At 35.7% G+C, this 19,457-nt stretch overlaps 1 protein-coding gene across 2 annotated transcripts in view; it reads right to left on the minus strand.

The window, feature by feature from the left end:
* Positions 1–19,457, minus strand: part of FAM184A (family with sequence similarity 184 member A) — a 118,632-nt gene that overhangs the window by 11,883 nt on the left and 87,292 nt on the right. For both annotated transcript variants that reach the window (XM_087444039.1, XM_004422266.2), the window contains 5 exons: positions 10,199–10,411; positions 7,741–7,894; positions 3,439–3,566; positions 1,862–2,046; positions 1,275–1,421 (listed from right to left, as the gene is read on the minus strand). In XM_087444039.1, the coding sequence (XP_087300165.1) occupies positions 1,275–1,421; positions 1,862–2,046; positions 3,439–3,566; positions 7,741–7,894; positions 10,199–10,411 (827 nt within the window). The remainder of the gene's footprint in view (positions 1–1,274; positions 1,422–1,861; positions 2,047–3,438; positions 3,567–7,740; positions 7,895–10,198; positions 10,412–19,457) is intronic.

The raw sequence follows: 19,457 nt of genomic DNA on the forward strand, positions 1-19,457 counted from the left end.
TGAAGTAAATGCCAATGACTGGGGGTCTGTTTTTTGCTTCAGCTTAAGTGAACATATGTAACAATACTTACTGTGAGACCTAATTGATTAATGGGATGAAATGTGAGGAGATGAATTTTAGATGGGGGGAAGGTAATTAGATAGTATTGATGTTAAGAGGTTATTCTAGACTGTAGAGGACAACACTGGACAATCTTAGAAGGAAACCAAGGCCAGTGTAGCTGACACAGAGGCAGCAGACAGCAGATAAGGTGGCTGTTTGATGAGGCAGGATATGGCACAGACACTGGAGCTAAGAATTTAAGTTTGACTTTGAGACTGAGGGTAATGAGATTGGTCGCTATTGTGACTTTATTGAAGTATGTGAAGACAGTTATATATTTTTTGAGGCTTTTTAAAGAGTTATATATGTTTCATGAAGCTTTTTTAATTTGCAAGAGGAGAGACAGAAGGTGAATAAACCATTTGTAGTGGCTTAGAGTAGATTAAGTCTCAGATAACTTAAATTGGACTAGGGTTTAGGCCACAGAGATGAAGTGAATGCTAGCTGTGTTGGCTACAGCAGTTTACAAGTGTGTGTCTAGGAAAGAGAAGGGCTATTAAATATTGTTTTAAAACATTAAACAACTAGAAGTTTTGGTCTTAACAATATTGAAGTTACTATGCATGAATGGTAACTTTATTTGTGATGTTTTACCTTTATTGATTTTTAAAATCACAAAACAATTAAATGCCTGTTGTAGGAATGCAAACAATATCTAAGTAGAGTATATAAAATAAAAAGGATGTCTTTGCTCTTCCCCACCCCCAATACCTCCTAATCCACTCCCTAGAGGGAACTACTATCATTAAAATTTTGTATTTGTTTTTTAAGACCTTTTGATATTTTTATAAAATATGTATTATTAGCGTATGTATAGGATCATAATAGTCTTATTGGTCACAATATGCTCTTTTTACTTAACATTATATAACGGACATCTTTTGAGGTTTCACCATGGCATGATCCTTCATGATCCTTAGGGACAGTCTGTGGACAAGTATTGTCCTAGTAGAGCTATGGCAGTAGCAGCTGATGAAACATAATCATTCAACTGCCTTATCCTAATTAAAGAATATATCACATTACAATTACCATCTGTAATAAAGCACTTAAGTTTTCTTTTTTAAGTATCATTTAATTAGATTCAAAAGAGTAGCTAATCTGAGGTTAGACACAGTGCTCCCCAGTTTATCATCTACATATGAATTTTCTTTAATATAATATGACTTACGACACTTGTAAAGCTGCATTTATTTCCTTGAGTAGCTCGTTAGTCTTATTAAAATCTGCCCGCATGACATTTTTCTCTCTGAGGTGGTCTGCTGTCATGACATCCAGCTCTTTTTCAAGTCTCTTGTTTAAATCTTGTTCATGCAACCTGTTTAATTTATTTTCAGTTAAGAAAATGTTATTCTGAATTCAAGCTTTCAAAACTTTCTATATTCTACCAGATTTGAAATGGTTTTAGGTATAATATATAGAAAATTAATGGAAACAGCCTAAAATAAGTTACTTACTTTGCTCTAATCTTTGAGCTTGTTAAAGTTGTCTCCTTTAATGCTTTTTAAAATAACATTTCTAGAAGATTTTAATTATACACAATTTCCAAAGTTAATGCATGCATATACATCATTCAAAATATAAACATCTCCTCTACGTTCTAGATTATAACATAGTCAACAAATAAAGTAAAAAGTGGTCTTCAATATCTTATTAGAAGGCAGTCTGGTCATCAAAAAAGGCACATATTGCTAAATACCATTGCAACAGTCTTTCAGATAACACTGCATATTCCTCCTGTTGTAATTAATGGCGTACCTCATCTGTTGGTTAGATTCACTTCGTATTCTGAGAATTTCTTTCCCCTTAAATTCCAATTCTTTGGTTAGGGCACTTATATTTTCATGAAGGTGCTGTACCTCCTTATCCAAGTCTGAGATGTGATGCTCTCGGTGCCTTAACTCCTCTTGTAGATCTGTTATTCTACACATGTGCTCCTTACTCTGCAAAATACAAATCATGCTTAACAGTTTTCTACATATTTGCTTTCTGTGTTAATCCAAGGGAAAGAAAATGACATACTGGAATGTCAAATGGAATAACTCTGACATGGCTTCAAAAGCAAACTGCTGAAATGAGAAAACCTCAAGGCCTCTTCTCTTTCCATATATCTAAGAAGAGTTTATACTGATACAGCTTCAATAATGTCACGGCTACAAGGGACCCAAAAGACCATAAAAGCACATCTCCCTCATTTTACAGAGGAGGAGACTAATACCCAAGAGATGATCTGTCCAAGGATGACCTATAAGTCAATGGCAGAGCTGGGATTAGAACACAGGGCTCTTATATACTCAGTAAGTTATATGGTCTTGCAATAAAATGCTGGCACCATTTCCTTTCATCTAAAAAGGACCTGCATCTCTGAAGGCCATCCCAACACACACATACATCCCAGGGCTTAGAAAGCAGGCTTCATGCTTAGCGCTGGTCTAGCAGTTATCTTGTTTGACAGATGTGCTCCCTTCCATCTTCCTAGAAGTCACTGATTTCTACAAGTTCTGCAGGCCTAGACATTGTCAATTTCAGTGTCACCCTACTTGAAAAGAATATAACTTCCTTCCATGGTTATAAGGTGGCTCATTTAAAACTTCTTAGTAATGAAGAGAAAATTTGGGCTGATCATTTAATACAGCTGAAGACTAACAAAGTGAAAGTCATAAGTCTAATAAACTAATAAATAATAGCCTTCATTGCACTATGCCGAAAAATCCATCCATCCAGACATACATAAATTCAAGATCACAAACTGTCTCATTAAAAGAAGTACACTTGGCCAAAGATCAAAATTTAAAAAGCGTAAATAGTAGCTGTGCTAGTGGTGTGCAAATATAAATTATCTTTTTTCTTCTTGAGGACCTGCTATGTCTATAGCTATGCTATCTAATATAGCTGTTGTAATTCATTAAAATTAAACTGAAAATTTAGGTCGTCATTAGGACTAGACATATTTGGCCCATGTGGCTATTGACTACCATATGGATAGCACAGATATAGAACAGGTCCACCATCATGGAAAGTTCTACTGAACAGTGCTGTTTTATAATATTCTGTCTTCACTCTTTATATTATTTATATTTCATTGTTCACTTTCTCAAGACGGAAGTAAAATTCAAAATATTCAATTAAAAGTTCATAAAATAAAATTTAATGTTATGACCAGTATACTAAAGTCAAATTACCTTTTTCCCTTTAAAAATAAAATTCTCTAGTATAAGTAGTGAGTAATAACTAGTGAGAACACTAGTTATTACAAAATAATTTTGAGAAAATTGTGAACATTCAAATCTGTTCACATTGAAGAAATCATCAAAGAACAGAATGTTCTTCTTTACCTGTCTTCTGCTGATGTCTATACTTCTCTCTAATTCCATTTTAACAGCTGCCAATTCTTGATGATGGTTATGCCGTAACACATCAATTGCAGCTGCATGTTGATGATTTAGTTCTGAGCGTAAGGAAGCTGGAATCCAAGGGAAAAAGAGGTTAACCATATTTAAAAACTATTATCAACACTTTAGGTAAAAATTGTAAGTCACAGAATATGGTTTTTTAAATTAGGACACTTGGATATACCCATTAATATATCATCCTTAAAATATTACAAACTTACAATGATGTACACCTGAAATTTTTACAATGTTATAAACCAATAAAAAAAAATATTACAAACTATCATAGAATATCATGAATTTAGAAGTCTTCTAGCTTTGATGAGGATAAGAATTTTCAGCTGCTCAAACAGATCAAGGTATTTCTATACATGATTTTAGTTTGCAAGTAAGGTGCTAAAGGAGATGAAATGTTTTTAACTCTTCTCATTCACTATTAGAATCATAAAAATTTTAGAGTTAAATGCTACTATAACATATATTTATAGGAGGCAACTTCCCACCCAGGTAAGAATTTTTCCAAAATATCCCTGAAAAATATTAAGCACTGGAGGGTGAATGCTTTTAGTGATGTGGAAGTCATCATTTTCATCTGAATTTAAGATTGATTATTTCATACAATCCACATTTATTGAATGCCAGGTCTTATACTAAGGGAAAATAAAATAGGACCCTGTCTTTATAACTGCACAGGCTAGAAGGGACAGCATCATGCCAGGAAATTAAGTGGGATATCAGAGATGAATATTAGGTATAATGAAGGCACAGTGGTGGAAACACCGAAATTTCCTAGAAGAGGGAAATTGGAGATGTTATCACAGAGGAATTGTCACAGTAACTCAGTCTTTCTCCAAGTGGAGGAAGAGAAGAGTGTTCGGGAAGAAGGGATAACATGCAAAAGCAGAAAGAGCCTGATCCATCTGCCAACTTTAACAGGTTTGGTGTGGCGGGAGCCCACAATGCATGCGGTCATATTGGCAAGAAAATGGAGCCCAATCTGAGAACGTTTTAGTACAAAATGCTTTAACTTTATGCTTAGACTCATGGTTCTCAAATATCATGTGTGGCAGTATGCTTGAGGACTTGTAGAGTCCACACGATCATCTTCTGAGACATGAATTTTACCTGAAGATTTCTGGTAAACCCATTATTTTTATATTAATGCAAAAGATATGTGAGTAAAATACAAATTATACATTTTAAAGCGAAAATGTGAGACTTCAAAGAAATGCTGTGCTTATAGCTAGTCAATTTAGGCTCCTCCTGAGTCCTCCACGTAGGGTGTAAGTTCAGTCTCCTCTAGTGTGGTCTTCACTCTCTTCAGTGGAAAACTTGACAGGCACTGAGGGAGGACAAGGGGAATCACGGAAGGATTTAAAGTTGGGGAGTCACATGGTGAGACTGGAGCCTTACGAAGATTAACCTCCCTGGAGTCTGGAGAATGGACTGCGCGAAGGGAGATCACTGCGAAGTTTACAGAAGTAATCTAGGTGAGAAATGGTATGAGTATGGCGGAAGGACTAAAGAAGAGTGAAAAATACAGGGAGTATTTAAGAGGAGGAACTAACAGGATGTGGAAGCAAAAGAAAAAATGTTGACTGTGTTTCCCAGATTCCTGGTTTTGGCAACTAGGGAAACAGGGATACCTTTAATTAAAGTGGGAGGTACAGGAATGGAAACACATTTTGGACCTGAGGGAGACAGTGAGCTCATTTTTAAAAATGTAGAGTATAAGTTAGAATCTAACTCTCCAATAGGCAAAAAGAAATATAAATCTAATTCACAAGGAAAGCCATTTGGTCTAGAAATACATATTTGGAGTCATTAGCACAATAGATGGTAAGTGAAGCCACAGATGTGAATCTGATCAACCAGAAAAAGCCTGAATACTAAGAATCAGACTGGAAGGCTGGGGACTGAATCTTGGGAAAGAGCAATGTTTAACTGATGCACAGAAAAACAGGACTGGTGAAGGAGATTAAAGAGCAGAGGCCAGAAAAGTAGGAGTACAGTGAGTACAGTATATTATCATGGGAACCAAGAGGAAAAAAGATTCAAGAAGGTCAAAGGGGTCAAATGATACAGACAGGGTCAAATAAGATGAGAGCTGGTAAGTGAGAATACTTTGGATTTGGAATTTCAAAGTTTAATAGTGACCTCAGGGAGGGTAATTTCAATGAAATAGTAGGGGCAAAATGTAGAGGTGAGGAATCCTGACAAATGACTAGTATCTAGAATATATGAAGAACTCTGAAAACTCAACAGTAAAAATAAAAATAACCCAATTAGAAAAGAAAATATACAGATGGCAAATGAACACATGAAAAAATGTTCAAAATCATTAACCATTAGGGAAATGCAAAGTAAAATTCACAATGAGATATCACTACATTCCTATCAGAATGGCTAAACTACAAGATGGTGACCACATCAAATGCTGGTGATAATGTAAAGAAACTGAGTCACTCATACATTGCTGGTGTAGACATAAAATGGTACAGCTACTCTGGAAAACAGTTTGGCAGTTTCTTAAAAAAACATGAAACATACAATTATCATATGACCCAGCAACTCCACTCCTGGGCATTTATCCCAGAGAAATGAAAACTTACGTTTACACAAAACTGCAAACACCCCGATGTCCTTCAGCGGGTGAAGGACAATAAGCGTGGTACATCAACACCATGGAATACTACTCAGCAATCAAGAGACCAACTATTGATACAACAGCCTGGATGAATCTCCAAAGAATTAAGCTAAGTGAAAAAAAGCCAATTCCCAAAGTTTACATATTGTATGATTCCATTTATAATACTTTTAAAATTATATAAATGGAGAAAAGATTAATGGTTGCCAGGAATTAAACGTAGGGAGGAGAGGGAAGTAGGTGTGGCTATAAATGGGCAACAGGGAGTCTCATGGTGATGGGAATGTTCTGTGTCTTGACAGTATCAATGTCAGTATCTTGGCTGAGATATGAACTCCAGTTGTAAAAGATGTTACCATTGGGGGAAACTGGGTAAAGAGTTCAGAGGATCTCTCTATCACTTCTTACAACCTCATGTGAATCTACAATTATCTCAAAATACAATTTTTAATTTTAAAAAATCACAAAAAGTCCTTTTGTCAACAAAGAGATATTTAAATCATGTTTCAATGGATTAAAAAGCAATAGTTCCAACAGCTAATGGCCCATTTTTACCTCTCTTTACACAGCTGTGAAAAGTGTGTGCTCCCCTTGAGCCATGATTCTACAAAGGCTACCTCTGCATCTGACTGTAAGCTACTTGAATGCAAAGACAGCAGCAGTTCATTTTTGAATTCTCCTTGCTTAGCAGAGTCTCTAGCACATAAATAGGTATTCCACAAATGTCTCATAAATGTTCACGCTTAATGTGATTTTCATCCTAGCTACCCCAGTGGCTTTTTCAGGAGGAAGAGGAGAGAGCTATAGAGACTTGGCCTAGGACTCCCAACAACAGTAGAGATGACAAACTGGATGAAATGGCTTTCCCTTTGAGGCCCAAAATATTCACAACCCTTTGGTCTTCTGTTCCCAATTTCTACTTGGAAGGAAGGTACCATTGAAGTGTGGCAATACACATTAAAAATATTAGGAGAATTTGGGAAAAAAACAAATAGAAGGAAAACAAGATGGTACGGATTAAAAATTATTGAATGACACTAAAAAAAACCCTTTAAATATATATCCAGTTTTTCTTCAAAACTCAACTGATCCCCTCATAAAAAGAGTAGTGATTTCAACACCTCAAAGATAAAAATCCCATTAAAAAAAACCTGAAAAATACCTACACAGAAAGTCAGACCTAAACATGACTTTTCTCATTAAAACAAAATCCTGAAGTGAAAATACACCAATGTGACTCTGCAGTCTAAGGGCGCGTGGCTCCCTGCCTGTCTATGCCTTTCAGTCGCTGGAGAGTGGGGGCCTGAATGTCCCGACTCCATCTAGTCTCTGGATGACAAAGGGAAGCACCAGTGGCTGCTGCTCACAGAGCAGAGTAAGGAGAGAGCTGAGAGGACCTTACTTTACTGTTGGTGTCCTACCCATTCTACTCCACCACGCTCGCCTCTTCATCTGGTGACTTCAAATCAAATATGCAAAACACTGAGATATTCATTTTGATGTTTCAAAAATTAAAAATAAAACTTGGTGATTTTATGTTGAATTTTAAAGAAGAATGTACAAATAAATATGACAAGATTATAATCCTTCCAAAATACCAAGCATAGCCTTTCCTTCATCTTCTAACTCAAACCGAAGAGTCTGAAGTTCCTGCTCCATTTCTATCCTGAAGCCCTCCATTGACTCTCTGTGGGCATCTTTTAATGACTGAAGTTCTGCAGAATGTTTTTGTTGTAAATGATTTTCAAGAGCCTAGAACAGGAGAAATATATTCAAATTATTATGCTAGAACAGAAGAAGGAAAATGCAAACAAAATAGAAATTACTAAAACTGAGTTATTATTTAAGAAAAACAAGATGTTTTCCATTCATTTTCAAGAAAATTAGATATAACATAATCACTATTAGAAAATAAATCAGTAGGGTCACTTCAAGAGAATAAACGAATCATCATGAAACCAGTTTGATGCAATATATTGTGTGTGAATTGGGATATGGACCCTCTACCTAAGGCAGTTTTCAAATAAAGTCATTTTCTAAAATTGCTAAGGGGTGGAAACCACCTAAATTAATGAATAATTCCTCTGTGTGCACAGACTTAGGAAAGAAAGGAGGAGGGCATTAACAAGAATTTGGAAAAGAGATTAGGGAAGAGAGACTAGGGCTTTTACAACTCCAACCCCATCGAATATTTTGTAGCTACTTTCTACAGGCATTCTTTTTTTTGCTCCTGCATTTGTGAACAGAAGCAAAAGCTCTGTGAGTAGGTAGCTGGAAAAGTCAACAGGCCTCTCACATGATTAGGTTTTTGTGTGTGTGATTATTTTAAAAGCCTAGTGGTTAAGTGCGCGCGCTCCGCTGGGGCGGCCTGGGGTTCGCCGGTTCAGATCCCAGGCGCGCACCGACGCACTGCTTGGCAAGCCATGCCGTGGCAGCGTCCCATATAAAGTGGAGGAAGATGGGCACGGATGTTAGCCCAGGGCCAGTCTTCCTCAGCAAAAAAGGAGGAGGACTGGCAGATGTTAGCTCAGGGCTGATCTTCCTCACAAAAAACAAAGCCTAGCCAGAGAGAACAGACTACATGTGGCTGAGACTAAGAGAAGATACGTGGCCACAGGAGGAAAAAGAGAGCCCGGGCTACTTCACGCTTAGAGACTGAACTGTGCTGGGAAGGGTTTTTCTTACTATAATCTATAACCCGAAAGGTTTCTGAGAAAGATTAATGAGGGCTTTATTTCTTTAAACTGCTGTTTTTGAAAATTAGTATTCGGCTACTTATGTTCACTATTTTAAAAGTGTTTTATTTCTGAAAAATAAAGCGTAGATTTCTTTGAATATAGGTGAAATAAGAGACTTTTCCTTTAGATAACATTACTTAGGTAGCTTGGCGACTTGATGGACAATAAAATTCCAGGTTCTGATTTCTTCTGAAAATTGATTGAAGTTCCAGAAAGATCAAATGTGTAAAATTAAAGTACTGATATGACAGCTCATGTGTTATTCCAATTCACAAATGGTATCCAATGAATAGATTGGTTAGCAATGCAATCAGGCCTAGTTTTTAACCAAAGGAACTTCCTTGACTTTCTGGACAGGATCAATAGAGTACAACTTATTGTATAGGCAAGTTAACTGCCTTTAAAGGAATATGACTTTTTTGCTTTAACAATTTCTTTATAACATACCACTTCTTAAAATAGTGTCTGCACCCAAATAAAGGATTAAAAACAAGCTATATCTGTAAAGACTATATATGGTGAAAATTATTGTTAGTAAAACTGTTTTTCTATCAAATCTTTATCTTATAAGGTCCTTAGAAGAAATTAAAAAATACAGTGTTAAGAAATGAAATAAACCCAAATTAATCACACCAAGATTATGTCAAACTAACATTTTAACACAGAACTAAGTAATGGATATGGGAAGATTCTGGCATATAATATGATTAATCCAATAATGTATCTATTTGATTTAAGTCTCTTCTGAGGGATTTGTTCTATCACTACTTTTCATATAGCCTTTGGGGCTACATATAGGGAACTGTACTATTTTAAAATGCCTCCAATTTCATTTCATTGTGAATTCTATACATAAGAAAAAAAATGTGAGAAAAAAAGTGGGATTAGAAAATATATAAATTCCTTGGATACATGTATCTTTTGTAGATCTAGCCTGAAAGAAAAAATTAACAATTTGATGAAAGACTATTATAAGTTCAAGGTAGTATTAAGTAATTACAGTGGGTACTCCTCAGTAGGACCATGCTAAGTTTACTCATCACTGTTAACTAAAGGACAAACCAGATGGTGTATTAGTCTCATCATGAACTTGGCATTATATGGGAAACAGAAATAAGATGTTGGCCTGGACCAGTTTGTCTGCTATAGCGTGTAACTAGTGTATATGTTTAATCACTGTGACCCATGCAAGAAGTCATATCCTAGAAAACACACTAAAATAAAGCAATACATAATTTTTTGGAGCCAAAAAATACATTCTTAAGAATTTGAAGGATTAGGCTGTTGCATTACATTGAATATGTCATGTTAAACTTACTCTTTGTTCTTTTTCCTTTTCTTCTTCCATAGTCTGAAATGCAAGAACATGTGCTTCTTTTAAAGATTTATGTCTTTGTTGATGCTGTTCCTCTAATTCTTCAAGCTCTTGTGTAAGTCGCTGTCGTTCTTCTGTAAACTGGGCTTGCAGCTGCTGCAAAGAAGTCTGAGACTGGGAAAGCTGCATCTCCAGATTCTGTTTCAGCAAGGAAATCTATGCCACAGAACGGTACACAATGAAGAATAAATACAAGGCATATTTCACAAATTGCCAATCTAAGGAAAAAAAGCATTTCAAAGATATTAACTATAGCAAAATAATTGCTGTAAGAAAGTATCCACTTAAAATGTTTTACAATATATCACAGATATATAATCTTTAGATATTACCATTTTTAATTCTATTTTCAGTAATTACCCTAAAAAAAGAGTGCTTTGGTGGCATTAAGTTTGTAGACTCTCTAAAGAACACTGCAGCCCACATTTAGAAATACAATGAACACCTTTGTTGCATTGCAATAAAAATTCATAATATGAAATAAAAACAGAAGACAACTAATGTGTTTATTAGGTTATAGTCACTTTAAGGAGACAGTATGAAAAGTTAAACCGCTTATCTGTGGGGCAATAAAGTTGAGTAGTTAAGACTGTGGGCTCCGAGTTAGAATCCTAGCTCTGCCACCTGCCAGAATCAACTCCTCATCCAGCTGTGTGAGAATGAAGTGTGTTACTACATGTAGTTCACTCAGAACAACCCCTGGCATACAGTAAGTGCTCAATAAATGTTAGCTAAGATTATTTGAGGATTAAAAACTATTCTTTAAAAGATTTATCATCTTATAATTTAGAATCCTTGAGCTAAAAAAAAGATATTTTGGGGGCTGGCCCAGTGGCGTAGTGGTTAAGTTCACACGCTCTGCTTTGGCAGCCTGGGGTTCGTGGGTTTGGATCCCGGGTGCGGACCTACACGCTGCTTATCAAAGCCATACGGTGGCCGCGCTCCATAAAAGTAGAGGAAGATGGGCACAGATGTTAGCCCAGCGCCAATCTTCCTCAGCAAAAAATAAATAAATAAATAAATAAATAAATAAATAAAGATATTTTTAAATTCTGATTTAATTCAAAGGTCTTGCAAACCTTTAAGCTTTTTAAAAATCACAAACCTCCACAATCCTCTAGTTATATTCTTATAATAATGACAGGAGTGTTCCTTGTACTTTCACTATGGACAACTGATTTGTCACTCCTTCTGAAAACAGACAATGTCACCCTTACTATGTCTGCATTGTTTCTAGGTGTTTTAAAATTAAGTCCTTTTCTAAGAAAAAAAGCACAAAACACGTGTACATGTATATATATGTTCATATATACATTTGATGAAACCATTTAATTTGATCCACTTGTCTTCTCATATACAGGAAACTGTATCTTGAAACTGGATAACTCAACCATCTTCTAATGGGAACCAGGTAAAAAAGTTGTCAAATGTGTTCTATTAAGCAAATTAAGAAAGTGTATGTGGCCAAGAAAGCTCATGGAAAGAGAAAACTTGAAAGTGAGTTTTTGTAAACGGGAAAAGACTTTTTTTTTTTGATTGTTGGAAGGCAGATATAGGCTGCCTCAAAAGTCTCACAAAGGAAGGTACCTGGGAAAGAAAGAGAAAGGGTGGAGAATCAGCAGAAATGCAAAATAAGAAAGAAAAATAAGAAAGGAGGAGCGGGCAGACAGGAAAGGTGAGAGGCAAGCAGCAGGACACAGTCAGAGACTGCACTGAGGTTAGGGTGGATGGCTAGCTGTGTAGAAGGGTTCTGGACAGCTATAAATCAGGATTAGCTGTAAAGGTTAGCACACACCTTAATGGAGACAGTGAAGCACAGCTGAAAAATGATACAAGTGACACAGATGTTCAATCTGTTTTAATGTATTTCCAAAAAAGTGACTCTACCTATTGAAAGTGACATGAGTTCTGCTTATTAATTTCTACACAAAACCTACGGTTTCAGAGGTTATTTTGTATGTTTGAAGGCACGGTGAACTGCAACGCTCTGACTCCAGGCAATGCAACTCCCCACCCCTCTAAATGGCAGCAGCGCCCATGCTTTATGCACTGAAAGAAACCCTGCAAGGGTGAAAATTGCAGGAGAATGTCACAGCAACAGCTAGGGCAGTAATTGTGGAGTAGGAGCCCAAGACGAATTACAGCATGTGACTTCTCATCATCTAGGCACAGCAAATTAGGATGAAATGAATATTAAGGACAGCCCATAAAGAAAAAATAGGTCATAAAGGGTAACAGGCCACAAAACTCTGTCTTTGTGAATACTGATGTGTAATTGGTACAGTCATTTTCTCCCCAGATAGCTGGTTCTTGAAGTAGGGAAGGCACCTACGCACTCTCTACCCAAGACCCTAGTTCCAGACCCAGCATGGGGATTCATGTGACTGTCTTGTCTCCAGTGACAATTTGTTAGAACATACATGGAAACATTAGGAAAAGACTGTGTTACATGTAGAATAATGATTGACATTGTCAAAGCTATTATTTGGCCCCTGGCCAAGTGAGGACTAAAATCCATTCAGCAAATGAACTGCTCATGAAGCCGTCTGCCCCAGTACGCATCTGTGGCCACCCAAAGAAAACGGGCATGTGTTTCTGATTTGCATGCAGGCACCATATGGGCTAGCAGTGGACCTGGATCCCGTCCTCCAGTTAAGTGTGCACTTAGGTTAGTAAGAAGCCAATCAGTTCAGCAGTGTATCTTATTTCTGCAATATCTGCTTCAAAAGTCCTCTGCATCCAAAGAGCTCCCATATGTTAATTTGACTACAGTTTGACTCACATTTGAACTGTTTAAGGATGAAACTTATGAAGAAATATAACATTTAAAATGAATAAAGTACCACAGTGATATAATAGTTATACACTTAAAATCTAAGCACACTTTCAAACCTCTCCAGCTTAAATAAAATACACTTAAATATTTTACATCATAATATACTTTACCTTGAAAGAACTCCAAAGTAATATTTTTCATTTTAGGATATATGATTAATCTTTGTATCTGTACTCAAGAAAATATAAAGTATATGCAAGAAGACATTATCATGCAATTTAGTGTTCAAATATACATAGTTTAGATATTTTCTATTCTTAACTTTGAAAGCACAGCAAAATAATATTAAGGCTATCTAAAATCTTTGGATTCATGCTCAAGACAAGTAACATGAATTATATGCAGAAAGCCTTTATCATGCAATGCAGCATTAAAACTTATTTTTTCCTTTTATAAATTAATTAGTAGAATTGCATTAAATTGTCAGCTTTTATTCAGCATGAAAATTACATGGCACTTTAAAAGACAGAAATAATGAGCAAAGCAATGTAAAATCAACTAATGTGTTATAACTGTAACTTAAGCAGCTGAGTTTAGTATACTTTATGGAAATACCTATTAATATAAAACTTCATTAATTCAAAATAAAAGAGAATAAAGATAGACATTGCATTAAATAGTTTGGGCAACTTTGATCAGTACTTTTATTACAGAATTACAGAAGGGCATTTGTTGAATAAATAAATGAGAAACAGTGGTTGCTTCAAATTATATATTATATTCAAATTATGTAGTCTATGGTATTAGTTCCTATACATTTGTAAATTTTAAATTTTAATGCTTTTTATTTTGTTGATTTTAAATAAACCAAAGAGAGTTCTTATTTCAGAAAAAAATTTTAACCTTCATTTAAAAAATTCTTACCCCAGCACTTTAGATATGAATTATATAATATATTCTACTGATCAATAGATACCAGATACTTTGAAAACAATTTTAAAGGGCAAACTGCACTGATAGTAATTGCCACCTTCTGATCTCTACCACTTAAAATACTATTGTCTTTTTGAAAATAAAGTGTAAAAATTTCAAAAGGAGAAAATTAAAAACATATGGATACATTTTTCTGAAGAAAAGGAAAGCTTTACCTATTTCCTACAGAGCTGTTTCACAAGGATCCTATACCTCGACCATGATGCTTGAAGAAGAACTCCCTCAAAATAGAAACTGAAACCTCAGATCTAAGGTACTGGATATGACAGCATGTCAACATGGGACATGTATTGATTGTGTACCTACAACCTTTGGTTTTTGATACACTGTTGGTGTCCCCCCCTGCCAAAATATCAGTCTTGTTACAGAAATGAAAGAATACGAAAAGTATAAACATCATTTGTCCTCAAAACAAAGCATTTCTTGAGATAATAAATGCAATCTGTGGTTCTCAAACCTGGCTGTATATCAGAATCATCTCTGTAGATTTTAATAAATATACTTGCCCAGGCCCTGATCCCTTGATATTCTGATTTAATACATCTGGAATTGGGCCCAGGCCACTTAATATATTTTTTTTTTTTTTTTTTTTTTTTAAAGATTTTATTTATTTATTTTTCCCCCCAAAGCCCCAGTAGATAGTTGTGTATCATAGCTGCACATCCTTCTAGTTGCTGTATGTGGGACGCGGCCTCAGCATGGCCGGAGAAACAGCGCGTCGGTGCGAGCCCGGGATCCGAACCCGGGTCGCCAGCAGTGGAGCGCGCTCACTTAACCACCAAGCCACGGGGCCGGCCCCACTTAATATATTTTTATTTCAAATTACCAAACCAATAAGTGTTCATTGTGAAAATTTTTTTAAATTATAGGGGTTTATAAAATAAAAGGGAAAGTTTCCTTCATTCCCTTTCCTTGCCAAATCCCAATCCCTCAGGGTACCTGGTGTAACACCCTGGTATCTCCTCAGACTCTTATGACTTATCTCTCTCAATATAATTGCCTGTTTTGTTTTCTTTTGTTTTTTTTACTACAGCCATGTGTAAATGGCTGAACGATTTTCAGCAGAGAGTACATCTGCCACGATCTACCAAATGTTGGCCGTGTCTTACACACACAAGTTTCTTGGGGGCCCCAGGATGCACCTCAGATCAGTGCTTACTGTCCAAAGGAGCTGAAACAAGGACCCATGGGGCTGCTGACTGGGACAGACATTCCTTATGTCTCGGACAGAGGGATAAACCCCACTTCAAACATGAAACCATGAGGGTGTCCTGACATCCCTGTTGATATGGGATGGAGTAGCTTTTCACTCACACAACTCCATGTAGCTTCCTCCAAGATGAGTATACCCATGGATTTACTTCACGATGGTTAATGATTTTTCCATTAGGGAGGCCAATGAGTTTGTGTTTTTTATAGGTTTGTTTTTCCCTTCATAGTGGTATTTATAGGGTGCACATATCCATGATATTTAGGTACGCCCCATTCTTTTCTATGACTACATAGACTTCCTAACACAGGCACTGTTCCTTGCTCCCCAATAGCCGATCTCTCCCTTTCCCTTCTTCCCAGTTAGCTGAACTCTTGAGTTTGTTCAGGGACTGAATGGAAATCCCTATCCTAGATAAGGTAGCCCCTTCTCCTAGCACCATGGGATGAATTATGACAGGGATAAGAAAGTCACAGTAATCTAGTCTAAGGACATGTCATCCTGTGTTAGTTAATAAGCTAAAAGGAAGTATGTGAGGAAATGAGGGGAAAAGATTTTACTTCCTGACAAAAGGAAAAATGCTTAAGGGAGAGACTCTTGCATTAGCATAGTTATTCAAGAACATGATAGCTGGAGCTGTGGCAGCCATGTTGCAACTATGACATGACAAACCTAAGGTCAAAACGGTAACACGTTGCGCATGGCAAAGAAGAAGTACAGAAAGTACCTGAGTACTTAATTAAGTATCTTGACAGCTTAAGCCACTGTTAACTGGGTGGGTATTCTGTTGCTTATAGCCAAATGCATCCTAACAGAAATAATTCCAAAATATAAATGCACTATAATTACTTTAATCCTTCCTAATGGAAATTTAGATTGTCTCACTTAGTTTTGCTATTACAAACATTGCAAAAAAAATCACAAAACAAAAAACAAAAGGTCTGAACGTGCACACGTGTGAGTCTATTGGGAAGGCTGCACACATCTCTTTTTTTTTTTTTTTTTAAAGATTTTATTTATTTTATTTTTTCCCCCCAAAGCCCCAGTGGATAGTTGTGTGTCGTAGCTGCACATCCTTCTAGTTGCTGTATGTGGGACTTGGCCTCAGGATGAACGGAGAAGTGGTGCCTCGATGCGCACCCGGGATCCGAACCCGGGCCACCAGCATCGCAGCGCGCGCACTTAACCACCAAGCCACAGGGCCGGCCCTGCACACATCTCTTTTTAAAAAGTTTCATAGATGACTTTAACACACAGTCACAGTCGAGAACCACCACTCTACACCATGATAAATTGCTGGAATTCATAATACAAGAGAAGTAGCCAACATCTTTAATGATAATCTTAAAGGCAATGTCTAGAAAAGTCTTTGAAGCCCTCGCCTTTTACTTGTCCTCTGCTCTCAGTTCATCTTATGAGATCAAAGAGGAAAACAAAATGAAATATAATTTTCCTCAAGTAATATCACCTATGGCCTCTCCTACCGTGGCTTTTATCTGTTTATCAAGATATTGGTGAACTGTTTATCACTGTGCTTCTGTGAGTAAATCTGAAGGCAAATAGGATACAGTATGTTTTTTGAAGAAGGCTGTATGTAAATCATGATTTTTATAAAATGATTTGCTTTTTAGGATAGGGGTTTTGAATGAGGAGGTTCATTCATTTTTGTAAAAACAAAAAAATTAGTAAGAAAAAATTTGGAAAATAGGATGTGCTATTTTATAATCTAAATTATATGATATTAATATTCAGTTCAATACTTTCAAATATATAAAGCAACATTAAAATTGCTAATGAAGGCTTAGTAGACGAGAGTAAGGATAATTTATTACTATGTCAACAACTTATGTAAATACTCATAATGTTTGCAAGTGCTTGAATATTTTAATTCTTTCTATGGCTTTTTTAGCTTTATTTTCTTAACCACTAATTTGCTATTTTTGAAGAGTCTACCTAAGAAAAGTAAATTTAAGCTTGTGAAATTATGACCATTCTGAAAAAATTCTGAATTGTTCATAATTTTTTGGTTATTTCCTAAGAAGACCTAAAACTGAGTTTATTAAGAACCACAAATTATTTTATGTCCTTAAGATATTTAATGTCCTTAAGATATTTATGGAATATATCCCCAATAGTATTCTCATTCTTAGTTGAAAAAAATTAGAAAGCTTTTGTAAAGGACAGAGCTATCAATAGTCACATGTTTTGTAGAACAAGATGGTGTATAGTGGAAAACTTCTTGCATGGAAGGCTGGGTAAAGACAATGTGAGGAGGGGCTGGGTAGATGCTCACCCCGCTGAGCAACACTCTGACAAGGTCATATTTTGTTTGGAGGTGACAGAGTGAAGAGTTGATCCTCAATGACTATGATGTTACAAAGAGAATTAATGGGGATTTCATCGTGTTACCAACCACTTGTACTTTTTTTTGTAGGGAATGAATCAAGGCATTCCCATTCCACTTACTAATAGATTTAAGTTCAGTAATGTTGTTTTTATTTTAATGAACACGTTTTCATTTATAACTATTTAGGAAAAAGTAACTATGTTGTCAAAAGTATTTTGAAGTATAAGTCAATTAATTTTAATAATAATCATATCTTATTTGGTTCTTATTTCTATCCCAATTAGTTCATATGTCAAAAAGTCTGGATTAATATAGTGACCATGCCCAAATTCTTACTATGTTCCACATGACTGTTAAAAGAATTTCTACCTGTAGCTTTATTTCACCAACATTGAGCTTAATATCTTTGTTCCTTACTTTTAAATATATTAAAGAAAATGGTGTTAAATGTATTCATGTATTTCTAATTATTTTTTATGTAGAAAGCACAGTTGAATACGAAAGGTAGATGAAATTTTTCTTTTCTTGAATAATAGAAATTAGGGAGTTATGAGGAAATAGTTTCACTCTAGAAGTATCAAAATTTCACAGGACATCTCTAGACTCAAGCTTTGATTCCTCTAGGACAGGAAAGGCAAAGTGCAGCCTGTTTCTGTAAATTGTTTTACGGGAACGCAGCCACATGGACTCGTTCACGTATCGTCTGTGGCTGCTGTCACACTACAACGGCAGAGTCCAGTAGCTGCCACGGAAACTGCACGGCCCCCAAAGCCAAAAGTATTTACTATCTGGCTCTTAACAGGAAAAGTTTGCTGACCTCTGCCCTAGGATATCAAGAAAAATATTCAAAGATGTTCAGCTCCCTGTTATCTTATTTTAAAGAACAAGTTGGGTATGGGTTTGATATGAAAATAAATCTCATTTTTTCTCTTCAGATATAGAGAAAAATTTTTTAAATGAATGTTTAAATGGAATAATACTTTGAAACTTAATTTCTGCATACTTGAGCGTACTTAAGGAAAAACAAGAGCTTTACCAATTCTTAGGAAAGGAATTTACTCCATTTCGCTTTAAATCTTTTAAAAATTATAACATTAAAATATAAAATATGTCCTGAATCTCATGAACCTTCACAACTATCTAATACTTTTAAATAAGTCTATTGATACTACTTTTTCAAAAAATAAACTAGTTTAACAAAAGAAGAAATACATTTACACTTATTTCCAAGTTTATGACTGTCAACTAATTAATAGTTTTTCAAAAATATCACTATCTTTCAAAGGAAACATTAAAACAATGAATTTTATGTTTGAGAGGTAAAATCTTGTTTAGCTTTATAATAGCAACATGGTAGACGTACGCACATACACAAATGAATGGCTGAAAGTTAGAAGCTTTTGTTACCCATACACAAAATATAGCTTATTGAACGCCAGAGTGTATTTTTTATGTCATAAGTTAAAGCTTTAAAGCGGTGATGATGTTTATGCAAAATCAAAAGTGCAACATGCCCTTGTATGAACTGTAAGTGCCGCTCACTTACATTGTTGATAGATTTATGCAAAGCTTCCCCCAGAGAGTGCCGCTATGAAGACAGAATCACAAGAATAAAGGGAAACATTCAGAAATCAACTTGGTGAAAGAAAGAGGATAAAAAGGAGAGTAAAACACAGAACATTAATTATAATATCTTTAAGAAAAAATAAGTTGAAAACAGTTCTGAGAAAGAAATCAGACAAAAAGAAACTTAAGACACACAGTCTAAATTATCTGTAGTCCCTTAAAACAGGGTCTGATGTTTGAGGGCTGGCAGACTTACCTATGCAAAATACCAAAGGCTAGAACATATAAATCAGAGTTCAGTTTAAAAGAT

Source organism: Ceratotherium simum, chromosome 19, assembly GCF_057802395.1.
Source record: "Ceratotherium simum simum isolate JZ-2026a chromosome 19, ASM5780239v1, whole genome shotgun sequence".
NCBI classification, from domain to species: domain Eukaryota; kingdom Metazoa; phylum Chordata; class Mammalia; order Perissodactyla; family Rhinocerotidae; genus Ceratotherium; species Ceratotherium simum.